Raw genomic sequence first — 13,849 nt, 5'->3', positions numbered from 1 at the left:
TATATATATATATATATATATACACGTATATGCGTTGTTTTGGCTTCTAAAACTTACATATATAACAAGTTCATTGTTTGAATATAAATACATTTTATTGTTATATAAAATATTGCTTGATTGATTTGTTCGAAAAATGTATCATTTTTCTCCATTTTGACAGACGAACATTTCGGTATTATTTTATTTCTGATGATCTTGTTTGTTCACTCTTGATACGTATAGGATGCTGATTTAAAAATGAAATAATCTGCAAAATGAATTTTTTCCTTAGTTGGAAAATTTTTCTTTCTTTTGTGCATAGACAAGTCCAAATGATAAGAGGATTCCCACGGAAATAAACGCTGCATCCAGATTGAAGACGAACGCAAACGAGCGTGTCATGTCGTATACAATTCCTGAAATGAACGAAATCAATTAGATTTTTCTTAAAATAATTAACCACAATTAGTTTCCTGTTAATGTGGTTTGTTTACCTCAATTCATATCGAGTCATAAGCAATGATCTAGTATACTTAACTGCGCAAAATAAAGGTGGAAAATAAATACAACAAATAACTGTAACCAAATGCAAGAAAAGATCCATATCTACTTCTCATCATAGTTTTAATCTTCTGAAGGTGTTTTAAAGTTTATTTTTATTTCAATACAAGATTTCGTTGGATTTTGTTTTGGAAGCAGTAACAGTATGTCAAGAATGACATGCATATTATTGTTTGCGTTTTAGACCTTAATAAATAGTTAAAAAAATACTTACTTTGCAACAAACTCCAAGTCCGACTGGCAAGCCCACCTTCGGACTAAGGGTAAGTAATAGTGTAAGACATTTTGACTAACCTTTAAGTCTAAAATTATCCATAATCTCCAAATAAATTAACGACCATTTTTATTTACACGTGCTTGACTAAGTAAATATTGCGATAACATACGCAGAGATAACTAAATTAACGATCAATTGCAACATTTTAAAACTATACAGGTTGATAAAAAATTAAATATTGTTATGCTTGCTAAAAGTTATTTGTCGTAAATTTTCGAATTTTTCAGCAGTTAAGTATACTACATGATTGCCAATTAATGATTTCTATTGGAATTATATAATAATTGACATGAAATAAATTTGAGTAAATATCGGTGCTAAAACCAATTTCAAATTCATAAAACAACTTTAGCATTTATTATTATCCTATCATCGTTTTATCATCAAATGTAAAACGTTGATCTTTAAATGAAATATATGAACCTCAAATTAAAACATCTGCAATGTAATTTAAAAAAAAGCTCAACTTTCAATTAAGAAAATTAAATGTTAAATTTTAAAGGTTTAACTTCAAACTAAATATACTGATTTCAAGGCACTTTGTGTAGTAAAAAGTCTATGGTTAGACTTCTTATAGTGCATAACCACCGCCCGAGCGTGGCAAAGAGTCAGCCCGTTCAAAATATAATCCTGTTAAATTCATTGGTACAGCGAGAACACGGGTGAGGTAGAGGAGTCGAGCCTTGATAAAAATAATACCTTTGTCTTTTTGCGACTAGTTGTTGTTTCTGTGACGTCGATCACCGACAATCGGATAATTCGTCAGAGAAAACGGGACAGCATTGATGAAGATCATCTCAAGTGACAACCGAAATGTTTAATGCTTTAATTAATGAGGAATAGATGTTTAAACGTTATTTAAAGTAGAAGTACTTCCCAACACTTTAGGAAACTTCATCCGTCTACCCAGTATTTATGAAAACTAATCAGTCTCTTGTGCGTAATGAGTAAGTTGCTTGAATTCGTGATAAATCGAGAAGAGGTCAATCAACTCAGCTGAAACAACCTACCCAGTTACAAACAATACGATTTGCAAGATCAACAGTTGATGTGCTGATTCTAATATGACACACGATCAGCGAATCAATTAACAAGGGTTTCGTTTCTAGAGTAATAGCACTTGACATATCAAACGTATTTGATAGGGTCTAGCATAAAAGTCAAAGTCACAAGCTGCTAGCTATGGAATATATAGAAATGTTTTCTCAACCATCGGATATTAGGTTGATTAAAAATAATGTTTTTTGACGTTCAAAACTATAAATTATAAACGACATTATTTTTGCGCCGCCCTATTAAAAATAGTAATCTATGAACAAAAGTTTTAGGATCATAGTGCTGCATAGGAGACATATATATATAACAATAATGGGGGGAGAGACATTTATATAGTTCTGGGATGTTTCTTCTTAACTCATATAGCGAGGGTGATAGGGTGATAGATGCACAGTTCTTATATTTCTTGTAACACATATTAGAGAGGAGGAGAGATACATATTCTTGTAAGGGTTACACAAAGTTCATATTAAGATGTTTCACACATTAACTTTTGAGTGTTGAAAGATGACACGACAACAGTTTTACAAAAACACAAAGATGATTATTTATTCATTGGACTAGTCGAATGGTGATGACGTCAGGAATTCAACTTCGGGATCTACATAGTTTACTGTTCTTTCTTTCGCTTCCAAAGGATTTTCAACTCTCTCCCTGACTGACTAGCAGACTCAACTGTTCTGCCTCAACTACTCTGGGCTTACTAACTCTAGCTCCTATATTGAGAATCCCCTTTTTGCCATAATATCTGAAGTGTGGTTCCAAAACGTGACCAACTCACGTGGCTAATGCACACGTTTTTCTAACACACTTTTGACAACAAAGAATTCTCAACTAACCTATTTTTTCAACCTAAACTATTTTTAATAATGTATTTTTTAATTTGTATTTTTCATTCTTTTTAGCTGACATTTTTAATATTCAGTTTCATAAAAGAATGAACAATCAATTCTTTTTACAATATAAACAATATATAACTATTTAATAATAGAATTTAACAATAGACCTTTTTAACATTCTGATTTCTAACACTCTATTTCTTAACCTGGCTTACAAGGTTCAAGTCTCGGCTTATCCTAATCTCATTTTCACTTATCTTATGTTCTTCTTATTTACATGGAAAGGGACAGCCCTTTTTCCTGTAACAATAGAATCAACACTGGCGTGCCGTTAGGATCTATTCTGAGCAAGACTTACATTAGATGGTATTATTTTAAGGCAGTAATGGTATAGCATGAATGATCTATGTGTGCGATTGTTATTGTCACATTCTTTAATTAATAGTATTTTTAGGCATAGCGCATCATTAACCCTAAGTCTGACTGACCACCTCACCCTCGGGCTCAAAGTTAGTAATAGTATAAGATTATTTTTTCTATCTTCTGTCTAAAATTTGCGAACTAAATTTTTATTTACTCCTGTTTTGCTAAGTAAAATGCTGATAACATACTAGGAGATAAGAAAACTTACAATTGATTTTCATCTTTTACAGCTATGTGGGTCGATAAAGATACATTGTGTTTGCTGAAATTTGTTGCATATTTGTTTCTTTTCGAGTTCACAGCTGTTAAGTATATAACATTCGATTTTGACCAAAGTTAACATCTGATACAGCCTAAGATCACATGTGCATTTGGAAAGTTTTATTCACACACAAACCGAAAGGCTGGACATATAAAATCAACAGTAATTTTCTCATATGGCAGGGGTGCGTACGAAATGAATGTTTCTGTTTAAAGTAAAATTACCCCATAACACTTGACTTTTTCAGTTTAAACTTAAATTTAAGCTATCATCACCGCACAAGCAGAAAGGCCAAGCATATAAAATCAGGAGTAGGTTCTTTGATATGACGGGGGCGAATCCAGAATGGATGATTTTGTTTAGAGCAGAATTAAAGATTGGCACTTGACTTTTGAAGTTTAAACTAAGTTACCGCAAGAAGCACGCGAAGCTTCCTCATGGTGCACTGCGATGGCTCCGTATCTAGAGCAAGCAACTACTCGATTCGATTGAAAAATGGACCATTTCACCGATTTCGATGACAATAAAAATATGGGAGTGTGAAACATTCGTCGATCATCATTCAATCCCGGGCAACGGCGAATTTCCCTGCTAGTTATATGATAATTATACTAAAATAAATTTTAATAAATACGTTGCTTTAACTAATTAAAATTGATAACACGATTTCGTTATTTATTATAATACTTACATCATTTTACCATCAAATTTTAAAAAGTAGATTTTTAAATGAAAAATATCAACTTCAAATTAAAACGATTGTAATTTAAATAAAAAAAAACCCAATGAGAAACCGGAAGCTTCATTACTCTAGTTAAGGAAAATCGCAATACAACTCTAGTATATGTAATACATGGATTTTTTCAATCATCGAAATAGTCGAATAACTGTTCTTGGAAGGAATGAGTGAAGAAAATCCGCGAAGAATTCTTGAACTGACTGATTCGTTGATTAAGTTCCGATTTAGGAATATTGGAGGACGTGGAGTAATTCAGTAGATTACATTACTCTCAGGCCTAATATGAAATATATGAGAAGCTGGTAATACTAAAGCCTATAAATTGATAAATGTAAGCAACTGAGTTAGTTGTCTCGTAGACAAATTATTGCATAAAAAAATGATATCAAATATGATTTTTATTACATACCACTGATGAGAGGATAGACAGTATATCCAATTCCAATCATTAACGACAAAATGCTGTAACCTGCGGACATTTTCTCAACTCCTAAAACTGAAGCAACCATTACAATACGAAGCGTTACCCCACAGCCTGTAATATATAAATGTACAGAAAAAATAGTTAAACTATGACTCTAGTATATCCATTTACTGGCTGTGTAACCCCGCGTGCGCCCCACGACATATCGCCGACTCCCAACGTCGTGTACCGTGGATTTTTCGTTCATGGCTGGATCGTTATTTTCTCGCTGGCGACTGTCGGTGGGGACACACGCGTGGTTTCACAAAAGTACAAATATGAACAAAGAAAGCAAAAACACAAACACCAATGTTCACATATAAATTGACTGTTAGACTTGTGAGTGTGTGTCTTCTCCTCGTCCTATTGATGTTACATTCGTCTATCTCTGTTTCACAGTCAACTCTAAAATTGTCCACGACTCTATTTCACAGCCAACTCTATAACTGTTCAACAGTAGTTGTTATCAACTCCCATACGTCGTCTAGCGCATCTAGATCTCAACTCTGTCTCCTCTGTCTTGGTCTCTTAGGTCGCCCGCCCCACCCTGGCTACCGGAAGCTGCCCTTCCTTGTTTTATCAGTAGGTTTCTATTATTATTGTTTGCTATTTCCTATCTATTGTTGATTGTAGGATATTTCCGATTTCTTTGTTTATTCTAAGCTATTTCCTATCTATTGTTGATTGTAGGATATTTCCGATTTCTTTGTTTATTCTAAGCTATTTCCTATCTATTGTTGATTGTAGGATTTTTCCGATTTCTTTGTTTATTCTAAGCTATTTCCTATCTATTGTTGATTGTAGGATATTTCCGATTACTTTGTTTATTCTAAGCTATTTCCTCTTCCTTTGTCTATTCCCCCCTCTCAGCCCTTAGTGGCTCAAATCCACCCCAAAGCTTCTTTATAGTATCACAGCTGTACTCGCCCGGCGACACGTTACCGTGGCTGAGTCTGGTTGACACAAGTATTAGATTGATTCTTATCGCGCGCACGCACGCAAACACACACACACACACACACACACACACACACACACATACACACACACACACACACACACAAACACACACACAAACACGAACACACCCGCACAAAGACACGACTACACAAACACATACGATCGCACACACACCCACACACACATAAACAACACAAAAACACTGACGCGCCCACGAAATACACACAAACACACACGTTAACACACACGGACGTACACATACAACAAATGCAAATACACATGGCCGCACACACACGCACACGCTAACAAACACACGCATACACACGCACACACACATAGATGCACACACCTTGCAAATAGTAATGAATAAACAGCTTTAAGGCTGCCAAATCACACATAAGTAGCCTTAGAAGTATATAAACTGTTTTTTTTGTCTTTAAAGAAAGAATTTTAGTTGATCGTATAAAAAAATGATTTCTCTAGGTATAAAAAAAGATGCTATAATGGTTTATTAGCATGCGTTGATGTGTCCAAAAACAGTATTTACTAACAACATGCACGCTCTCTGTAAACGCAATATTTAGCACGGTAGCATAACTGTAGAAGAGCAATTAGTTAGTTTATAAAGAAAGAATTCTAGTCGATCGTAATTTCCCCAAAAGATTGTCAGCATGTGCCAATGGACGGACTATGTAAACAAAAGATTTATCACGGGTACGTAACTGTATAAGAACAAGTGACGTCTACAGTATAATTAATGTAAAAAATATAAGAATGATTGTCGTGGTCGTCGTAGTCGGTGGCGGCGTGGTCGCCGTGGTGGGTGTCGTCATCGTTGTTGTGATAAATGAAAAAATAAAAAAATACACGTTCGTATTTTGTTAATTGTTTTATGTTATTGTTTGTTTTTGGTTTCTGTTTTTGTTTGGTTTGTCCGTAGAAATCGTAAGCTAAAAGCAGCACATATTTGGGAGGTAAAATCGGAAAAATTAAATGTATATGTAGTATGGTCGTCGTCATTATCTTCGGCATGAATATCGAGAGTGAAGGGAGAAAAAACATTGGCACGTAAAAGAAAAATTGTGATGCAGTGTTGAAACCGTAGAATGTAATGATTTTGCGTGTTGTAGTACTGGAAGTAAGATGGAAATGTAATTGTAGTAAAGACGTAATAATGTGTATTGTAACGACGCCATGGTTATAAGTCACTAACCGTTCGTTTACGAATAGAACCGGAATATGAGAATGCCTGGAGTTTAGCCAATCAGAATATGCGGACTTCAGTAGAGGAGATATCATTATGCATGAGAAGGATTACATGAAGTGTAGGTTATGCTATGTTTATAATAACCAGTTACGGGCGGCGCAAGTATCGTAAGAAAATCTAGAATTGGCGTGGTGTCAAATGGTAGCGACGGGACCACTAAATATTTAAGAAGAAAAAATAAGGACTACTTCCACTGTAGATGTTGCGATTGTGATGATGTCACTCGTCGGATGGAATACAGCAATTTATTTTCACGACTGACTGTGTTTGCAGTGGGGTTGGATAGATACATAAGATAGTGGCTAATAACCTAGATGTATTCAATTTGAATGAAGAATCTGTAATTGCAAACCTACGACACTTTGATCCAGAGGAGAATTTCTGCAATGATTTTATTATATAGTAGATAATGATTTATTAAGCTGAACCTTCGAGATTACAGGTGAAATATCCATCAGCTTGTTAATAACTAGTATATTATTTGAACAGGTGTTTGGTTTGTCTGTGCTAAAATCGATAGCAAATGATTACTAGATTAACAAATAAAAGACAACGTATAAATAAAGAAACAAAAAATAAAACAAAGTATTTATCAGCAATGACTGGAACGTTTAATGCTGATCGGATATTAAAAATATCTATGTAGCTCTTTTGGGGTCCTCGTCAAATTGTGGTGAAATTGTTAAGGGCCAGAAATAAACATACGAGGGGAATTGAGTAAACAAATATATTAATAAGATACAGTAGTACAAAAACATGCAATAACAAAAAAGTTAGCAGCGAGATAGTTCGATCCAATTGTCAGAATTGCCTACTGACTGAATGTTGACTTCCTCTAAAAGTAGTACGTGCAACGATTTATAGCTGAGAAAATTCATGCATGGGTAATTTATCATATATTCCTTTGAAATAATGCATATAATAGGTGTTTGGAAAAGCTCTAGTTCCATGTCTACACTTACATCTATTCGTAGATGAGAACATACCAACTTAAATAGATAGATCGAAATATAGATAGATAGATAGATAGATAGATGAAGACATATGAATATTTGCACAGCAAGATATTAAGATATAGAGAGGGAAATAGACTGGTAGTTGGGGAATTAAATGAAAAAAATAGAGAGATAGTCAGCAGTAAATTTACAAGTAGAGATAGAGAAACTGATGGAATAATAGAGATAGAGTAATAAATAGGTGGGTAGATATATAGATGGATAGATAGAGTTTTAGGGTGCACATCAATGGATGTAGAGACTGATGACTACTTAACGTTAAGGACTTTATCAAAAAAAAACAAAAACAAATATAAAACACCCCTTTTTCAATTAAATGTACAATTATCGGTAAATCAAGGTCATATACCCCAAACTTTGCCGTCTGTGCTTATCCGAGTTAGTTAGAATAATAACTTCCTCACAAAACATTAATTTACTTAATCCTAAAAGCAAAAGATTAGTTTACACTATCCTACAAGCGAATTGATATTCCAATGCAAACATAAAGCAAAATACAAATATAACCACTGTGAAATCACTTAATTTCCTTTGCATCTTATCTACTAATAATAACTAGTCCCACATAGTCCGTATACCTTACTTATCTCATATTTATTTTATTTTGACTGATGTACTGGCACTAATTTGCTTTATTGTTTGTTATGGCTTTAAATTAGCCACAGTAAAAACAGAACAACGGTGTAAGTGAAGACGTATGTTAATAAAAAACAAAGAAAAGGTTACAGAATGAAAAGAGTGTTTTGCGTTCCACCGAGAAAGCGAGGTTAACTCCGGAACTAGAGCCCTACCAAGGATCATTAAGTGTTCCGGTATATATGAACTGTGGTTGAGTCCATTGAGAGGATGATTCCTCCACAACATAGTTTCTATTGCTTACTTCTCGGTAACATGATTAAGAGTTTCCTTAGTTATTAATGAGACTGTGTATCATGCTACTTCATTTAGTCTCTATTATTATATTTAAAAAGAATATATATATATATATATATATATATATATATATATATATATATATAACTACTTCATTTACTCACATAAAATTAATATACGAAAGTATAGATTTATGCGTAAACTTTAAGTATTTACTTCAAAAGTGCTCAATACGCAGGTAGAGCTAATTAGTAATTTATAAAATATATATGCCGATTAAGCTACACTGAATATTCGGCGTTTCATCCACTCTAGGGTTATGCGCATAAGCCTGAGGAATCCTAGAGTGGATGAAACGCCGAATATTCAGTGTAGCTTAATCGCCATATATATTTTATAAATCATATATATATATATATATATATATATATATATATATATATAGTGTAGCCCCGATATAAGAGACATGTCAGAATACTACATCTAATAATTCTCTTATACCCGAGTTTCTCATATATCCGGATTTAATCTATTTTGTTTAAGTATAGAAACACTTCATACAACGCTTACCTACAGAACACTAGTTTATTTAACAGTTATAGACAGAAAACACTAACAAAAATACGTTTTCAATCTAGTTTTCACAAATAATTCAAAATAAGTCAAATTACTTTTTCTTAAAAATGTCAGTCATTTTTGATTGCACAGAAATCTCTTTATTAACACCACAAACACTTTCATACAGTCCGTAGATTAATTTCAATGCGCCATCAGAATTACTGCTTTTTGCTTCAAATAGGCTGTCAGAGTTTCAAGCGCATTCAATGCAGCCAGAGAATTTGGTACTGGTTTGTCACTTTTAGAAACTTCAGAACCTACGCCTTCAGCATCATCATCTTCGTCAAAATCATCTGATTTTATACCACGTGTGATTTCTGTGTCAATCAGTTCTCCATAACATTGTGTACTGTCGTCGAAGCTGATAAATTCATCAAAACTTGATTATTTTCGTCGAGTATTTCTTCCAATTCAGCCTATAATTCAATGAAAAAGTCGGCCATTTTAAAACAATTTTGAATTGTTGACGGTTTGACCATAAAATGTACTCGTTTCATCATGTACATTATTTTCAAAACTGATTTGCTTGGCCAATTCCGACAACGGCACTGACAGTGTTGCATAGATCGCCGCGATTTGCATTCGAATAACTTCCTGACAATAATACGCTTTGAATGAACGAATGATGCCTTGATCCAAAGGTTGAATGAGACTGGTGGTATTTGGTGGTATTTGGTGGCATGAGCGACAATTTGATGTTTGACAGATTTGTACCCGGCAGTAATTTATGACAAGTTGCATTGTCCAAAAGCAGAATAATCTTTCGATTTTGAGCAATCATTTTTCGATCAAGCGTTTTCATAACGTCAGTAAACATCTGACTAGTCATCCAGGCTTTACGATTAGCGAAGTAAGAAAATGGCAGAGCTGACATTTTTAAAGCAGCGTGGTTTTGCTGACTTACCAACAACTACAGCTTGTTTTTCACTACCGTCCATGTTTGTGAGTTCGTCCTTGGGAACTTTTATCCATTTGACTGTTCGTCGTCGGCAAATCGCAATGATCCAGGCAACCTGGCTTTGTAGATTTTCTACAAATATCATTACAGTTCCAAACATCTTTTGGATCATATCCACGAAAAACGTTTGTCTCCTATTTGTTGACAGAACCGTTATCTGCTGACGTTGATTCGCCGCAAAATTTTTTGAACGCAAAGTTATTATCCTACTTTCAGCGCCTTGCTTGGTTCAGTGACTTTACGACCAGTTGTGATGCTTTCTGTCTTATTACATAATCGCTGACAGCAAGTCCATGAGCACATGCTTGCGTAAACCATTGTGTAAGCGCTTCGTTAACGTCCTTGTGCACGGATTGGTGCTTTCATTTCCGATTAGTGTTTCCGTTCATTTGCATGCAGGATCTGAGATCGTCTGCTTTTTTGCAAATTTTTGCTGCTGTTGAATAATCAATTCCGTACTTTTTGGCAGCAGCGACCAGTTTGGGTTTCTTCATTTTGACATTGTCGATGTGCTCCAACTCTTCAGAAAAGCTCAGAGCTTTTCAGCAAGTCGCCAAAGTCACTAATCGCAATGATCAGAACCAAGCGGTTTTCAGTGGAAAACTAATAAACAAACTTGAAGTGTTGAAATTAACGTTTTCTCGCTGCTGAATAACGTTTTGTGCTCCAAAAAATCCGTCATTCTGTTTCTCACTGACGCACACAAAATCACTTCGAAGGAATCAAAAATCGTTTCGCCAATCCAAAAAAAAGCAAAACAAAAATATACTGTTTTTTTTTAATATGCACAAATTTGGCATATGCAAATTACGATGCGGTCGAATTTGAGCATATGCCGTCTTTTTGTCCCCGATCCATCGCATGACTGTCACAAAACTTCTGACTAAACAGAACTTTAGCTAACCTCTGTCCGACTGATTTACAAAATCACAATGCCACTCAAAACGAACTCTTTTATATCGGGGAGAACGGGACCGGAGAAAATCTCTCTGATGTTCGGGTTTCTCTTATGTCCGGGTCTCTTATATCCGGTTCTAATTTATATGCATTAACACAGGCTCTAATTTTGGACCAGAGAAAATCTATCTGATATTCGGGTTTCTCTTATGTCCGGATATCTTATATCCTGGTTACACTGTATTATGACTATAATGAATTTCTCAAGAAATCTATAGCTGCACGCCTATGCCGAACTTTCTCTACTTTATATTTAGCAGAGTACTACATCTATATATATAAAAACGAAAATGTATGTATGTATGTGTGTTTGTTTGTGTGTCTGCTAAAAACTTTCGACAGACGCGACGAAAATTCACAAACTCGGTATCATATCGAAGCCCCATCCTTCGCTCGAAAAATATCGAAAAATTGGCCAAAAACGTTAATTTTTTTTCACCCCGAAATCGACAATTTTCGACAGGGGGGGGGGTCAACAAAAACGGTCCTCGAGCGGTTCTACGCATGCGCCAGATGACGTCATGACCTGATTTACTTTAAATAGTTGAAAAACTGAACAAATTTCACGTACATCGCGTTAGGTCAGTCGATTAGCGCGTTGGTTCATTATCTAAACGTTTTGGGTTCGAATCGTGGTGTGAGATGTCTTTCTTTTTTTTCAATTTTTTAAATTTAAATATTGAACCAGTGTTATTTGAGCCATTTTTCACGTAACGTTCGTTTTTTTTTTTTTTTTTTTTTTTTTTTTTTTACTTCGCTTATCCACCCCCGACCACACACCCAAATACACCCGGGTACCTACCGATTTTAAAAATTTTAATATCGAAACAGGCTTATTTAAGCCATTTTTCACGTGTTCGTTACTGTTTTCATCGTTCGTTTGCCTTACGTTAGTATTTTTGTGTTTTTTTCGATGTTTGGATTACCCCCGCTTAATTAAAACGTTGTTTTTTTTACTTCTCTTATAACAATGCTTACTTCGTTGTCGTCGTCGGCTTCCGTGCGCGCACCTGTCAATTTGGTTCTTACTTAAATAAATTCAAACATCTTTCACTAACTCATTCTGGCTGGCCGATTTTATTTTCAAACTTCGCCTCAGGGCTTCGGGTTCGATCCTATCCCCCTGGGTTCTTTTTTATTTAATACCACACACACCTACAAACACCCGGGCAACGCCGGGTACCCCCGCTAGTACATAATATATTGGAAATATAAAACGTGAGGATGCAGTACTTACTAAAGCTCATAGACATTATTGCAGCATCTAAAACGACTGTTGCAAATGTTTGACAATACGGAATGGACGCGATGCTCAAACACATGATAAATAATGATGCAGAAAAAAGGTAAATGTTTGGAATGTGTATAAGATCGACAAGAATCCCCGTAATGATTTGGCTTACGGTATTAACAGCTCCAAACACTGAAACGACAACAGCACCCTGTTCTCTGTTAAGTCCAATACTTTCCGCATAAGACGGATAGTATATAAACAATGATTCGCCAACTGAAAAGATAAAGAAAGAAAAGAATCTGTCATGAAAACATGAAAAATGAATCGGTAAACGTGTAGTATAGATAACAACAACAAAAAAAGGAAAAGAACATAAACAATAGAGCCGTTGATGATGCACCAGCACATATGTTAAAACTACACTCCATACATGAGCGGATGGATATCTTGTAGAAATACAGGATGCTGGTAGGCGTGAAAAGTTTTCTAATACCATAGGGGAAGCCCACTTTCTCTGCAGCAGCCGTGACAATATATTCTATGTTTTTGTTTAAATTGATATTAACTGTTAATATTCGACCGAAGATTTTAAATGTTGATCACCCGGGTAGATTGCTATTTGCTATCATAATCAGATGCTGGTTGGTCTCTCTCTCTCTCTCTCTCTCTCTCTCTCTCTCTCTCTCTCTCTCTCTCTCTCTCTCTATATATATATATATATATATATATATATATATATATATATATATATATATATATATATATATATATATATATATAATTATTTTTTACTATAATAATTAAATACCTACAGACACTAGTGTTTCATCCTTTCGGAAATCTTCAGTGCAGGGTGTAACGATTAATACCAGTCGAACGATTAGAACCCCGCATCACGAGACATCTCTGGCTCGGTTAGTGAAGGCCTAATCCATTCGGCTACCATTAACCGCGTGAAATCACGTCGAATTTAAACATTTTAATTTTAAATGTTCATTTACGTCAGTCAGAGAGTAATCTAATCGTTATACGATGATCTATGCATAAGAGCTAAATTGACCGACTTTAATTCAACTGAAAGTGCTCAACGATAAGAAACGAATTTCTTAAAGTGGCTGTCATAATTATTTTTTTACTATAATAATTTAATACCTACAGACACTAGTGTTTCATCCTTTCGGGAATCTTCAGTGCAGGGTGTCACGATTAATACCAGTCGAACGATTCGAACCCCGCATCACGTGACATCTCTGGCTAGCGAATACCTAATCCATTCGGCTACCATTAACCGCATGAAATCACGTCGAATTTAAACATTTTAATTTTAAATGTTCATTTACGTCAGTCAGAGAGTGATCTAATCG

At 34.8% G+C, this 13,849-nt stretch overlaps 1 protein-coding gene across 1 annotated transcript in view; it reads right to left on the bottom strand.

The window, feature by feature from the left end:
* Positions 1 to 270: 270 nt before the first annotated feature.
* LOC145278259 (monocarboxylate transporter 9-like) overlaps positions 271 to 13,849 on the bottom strand; it is a 37,433-nt gene continuing 23,854 nt past the window's right edge. The window contains exons 8-11 of the mRNA XM_080130550.1: positions 12,489 to 12,758; positions 10,241 to 10,366; positions 4,549 to 4,674; positions 271 to 398 (exon numbers count right to left, since the gene is read on the bottom strand). Of these exons, the coding sequence (XP_079986676.1) occupies positions 271 to 398; positions 4,549 to 4,674; positions 10,241 to 10,366; positions 12,489 to 12,758 (650 nt within the window). The remainder of the gene's footprint in view (positions 399 to 4,548; positions 4,675 to 10,240; positions 10,367 to 12,488; positions 12,759 to 13,849) is intronic.

This window comes from Euprymna scolopes, chromosome 6 (genome assembly GCF_053919585.1).
Source record: "Euprymna scolopes isolate OS-2025 chromosome 6, ASM5391958v1, whole genome shotgun sequence".
NCBI classification, from domain to species: Eukaryota; Metazoa; Mollusca; class Cephalopoda; order Sepiida; family Sepiolidae; genus Euprymna; species Euprymna scolopes.
The sequence above is the reverse complement of the archived record's forward strand: the minus strand, read 5'-3'. Positions and strand labels throughout refer to the sequence as shown.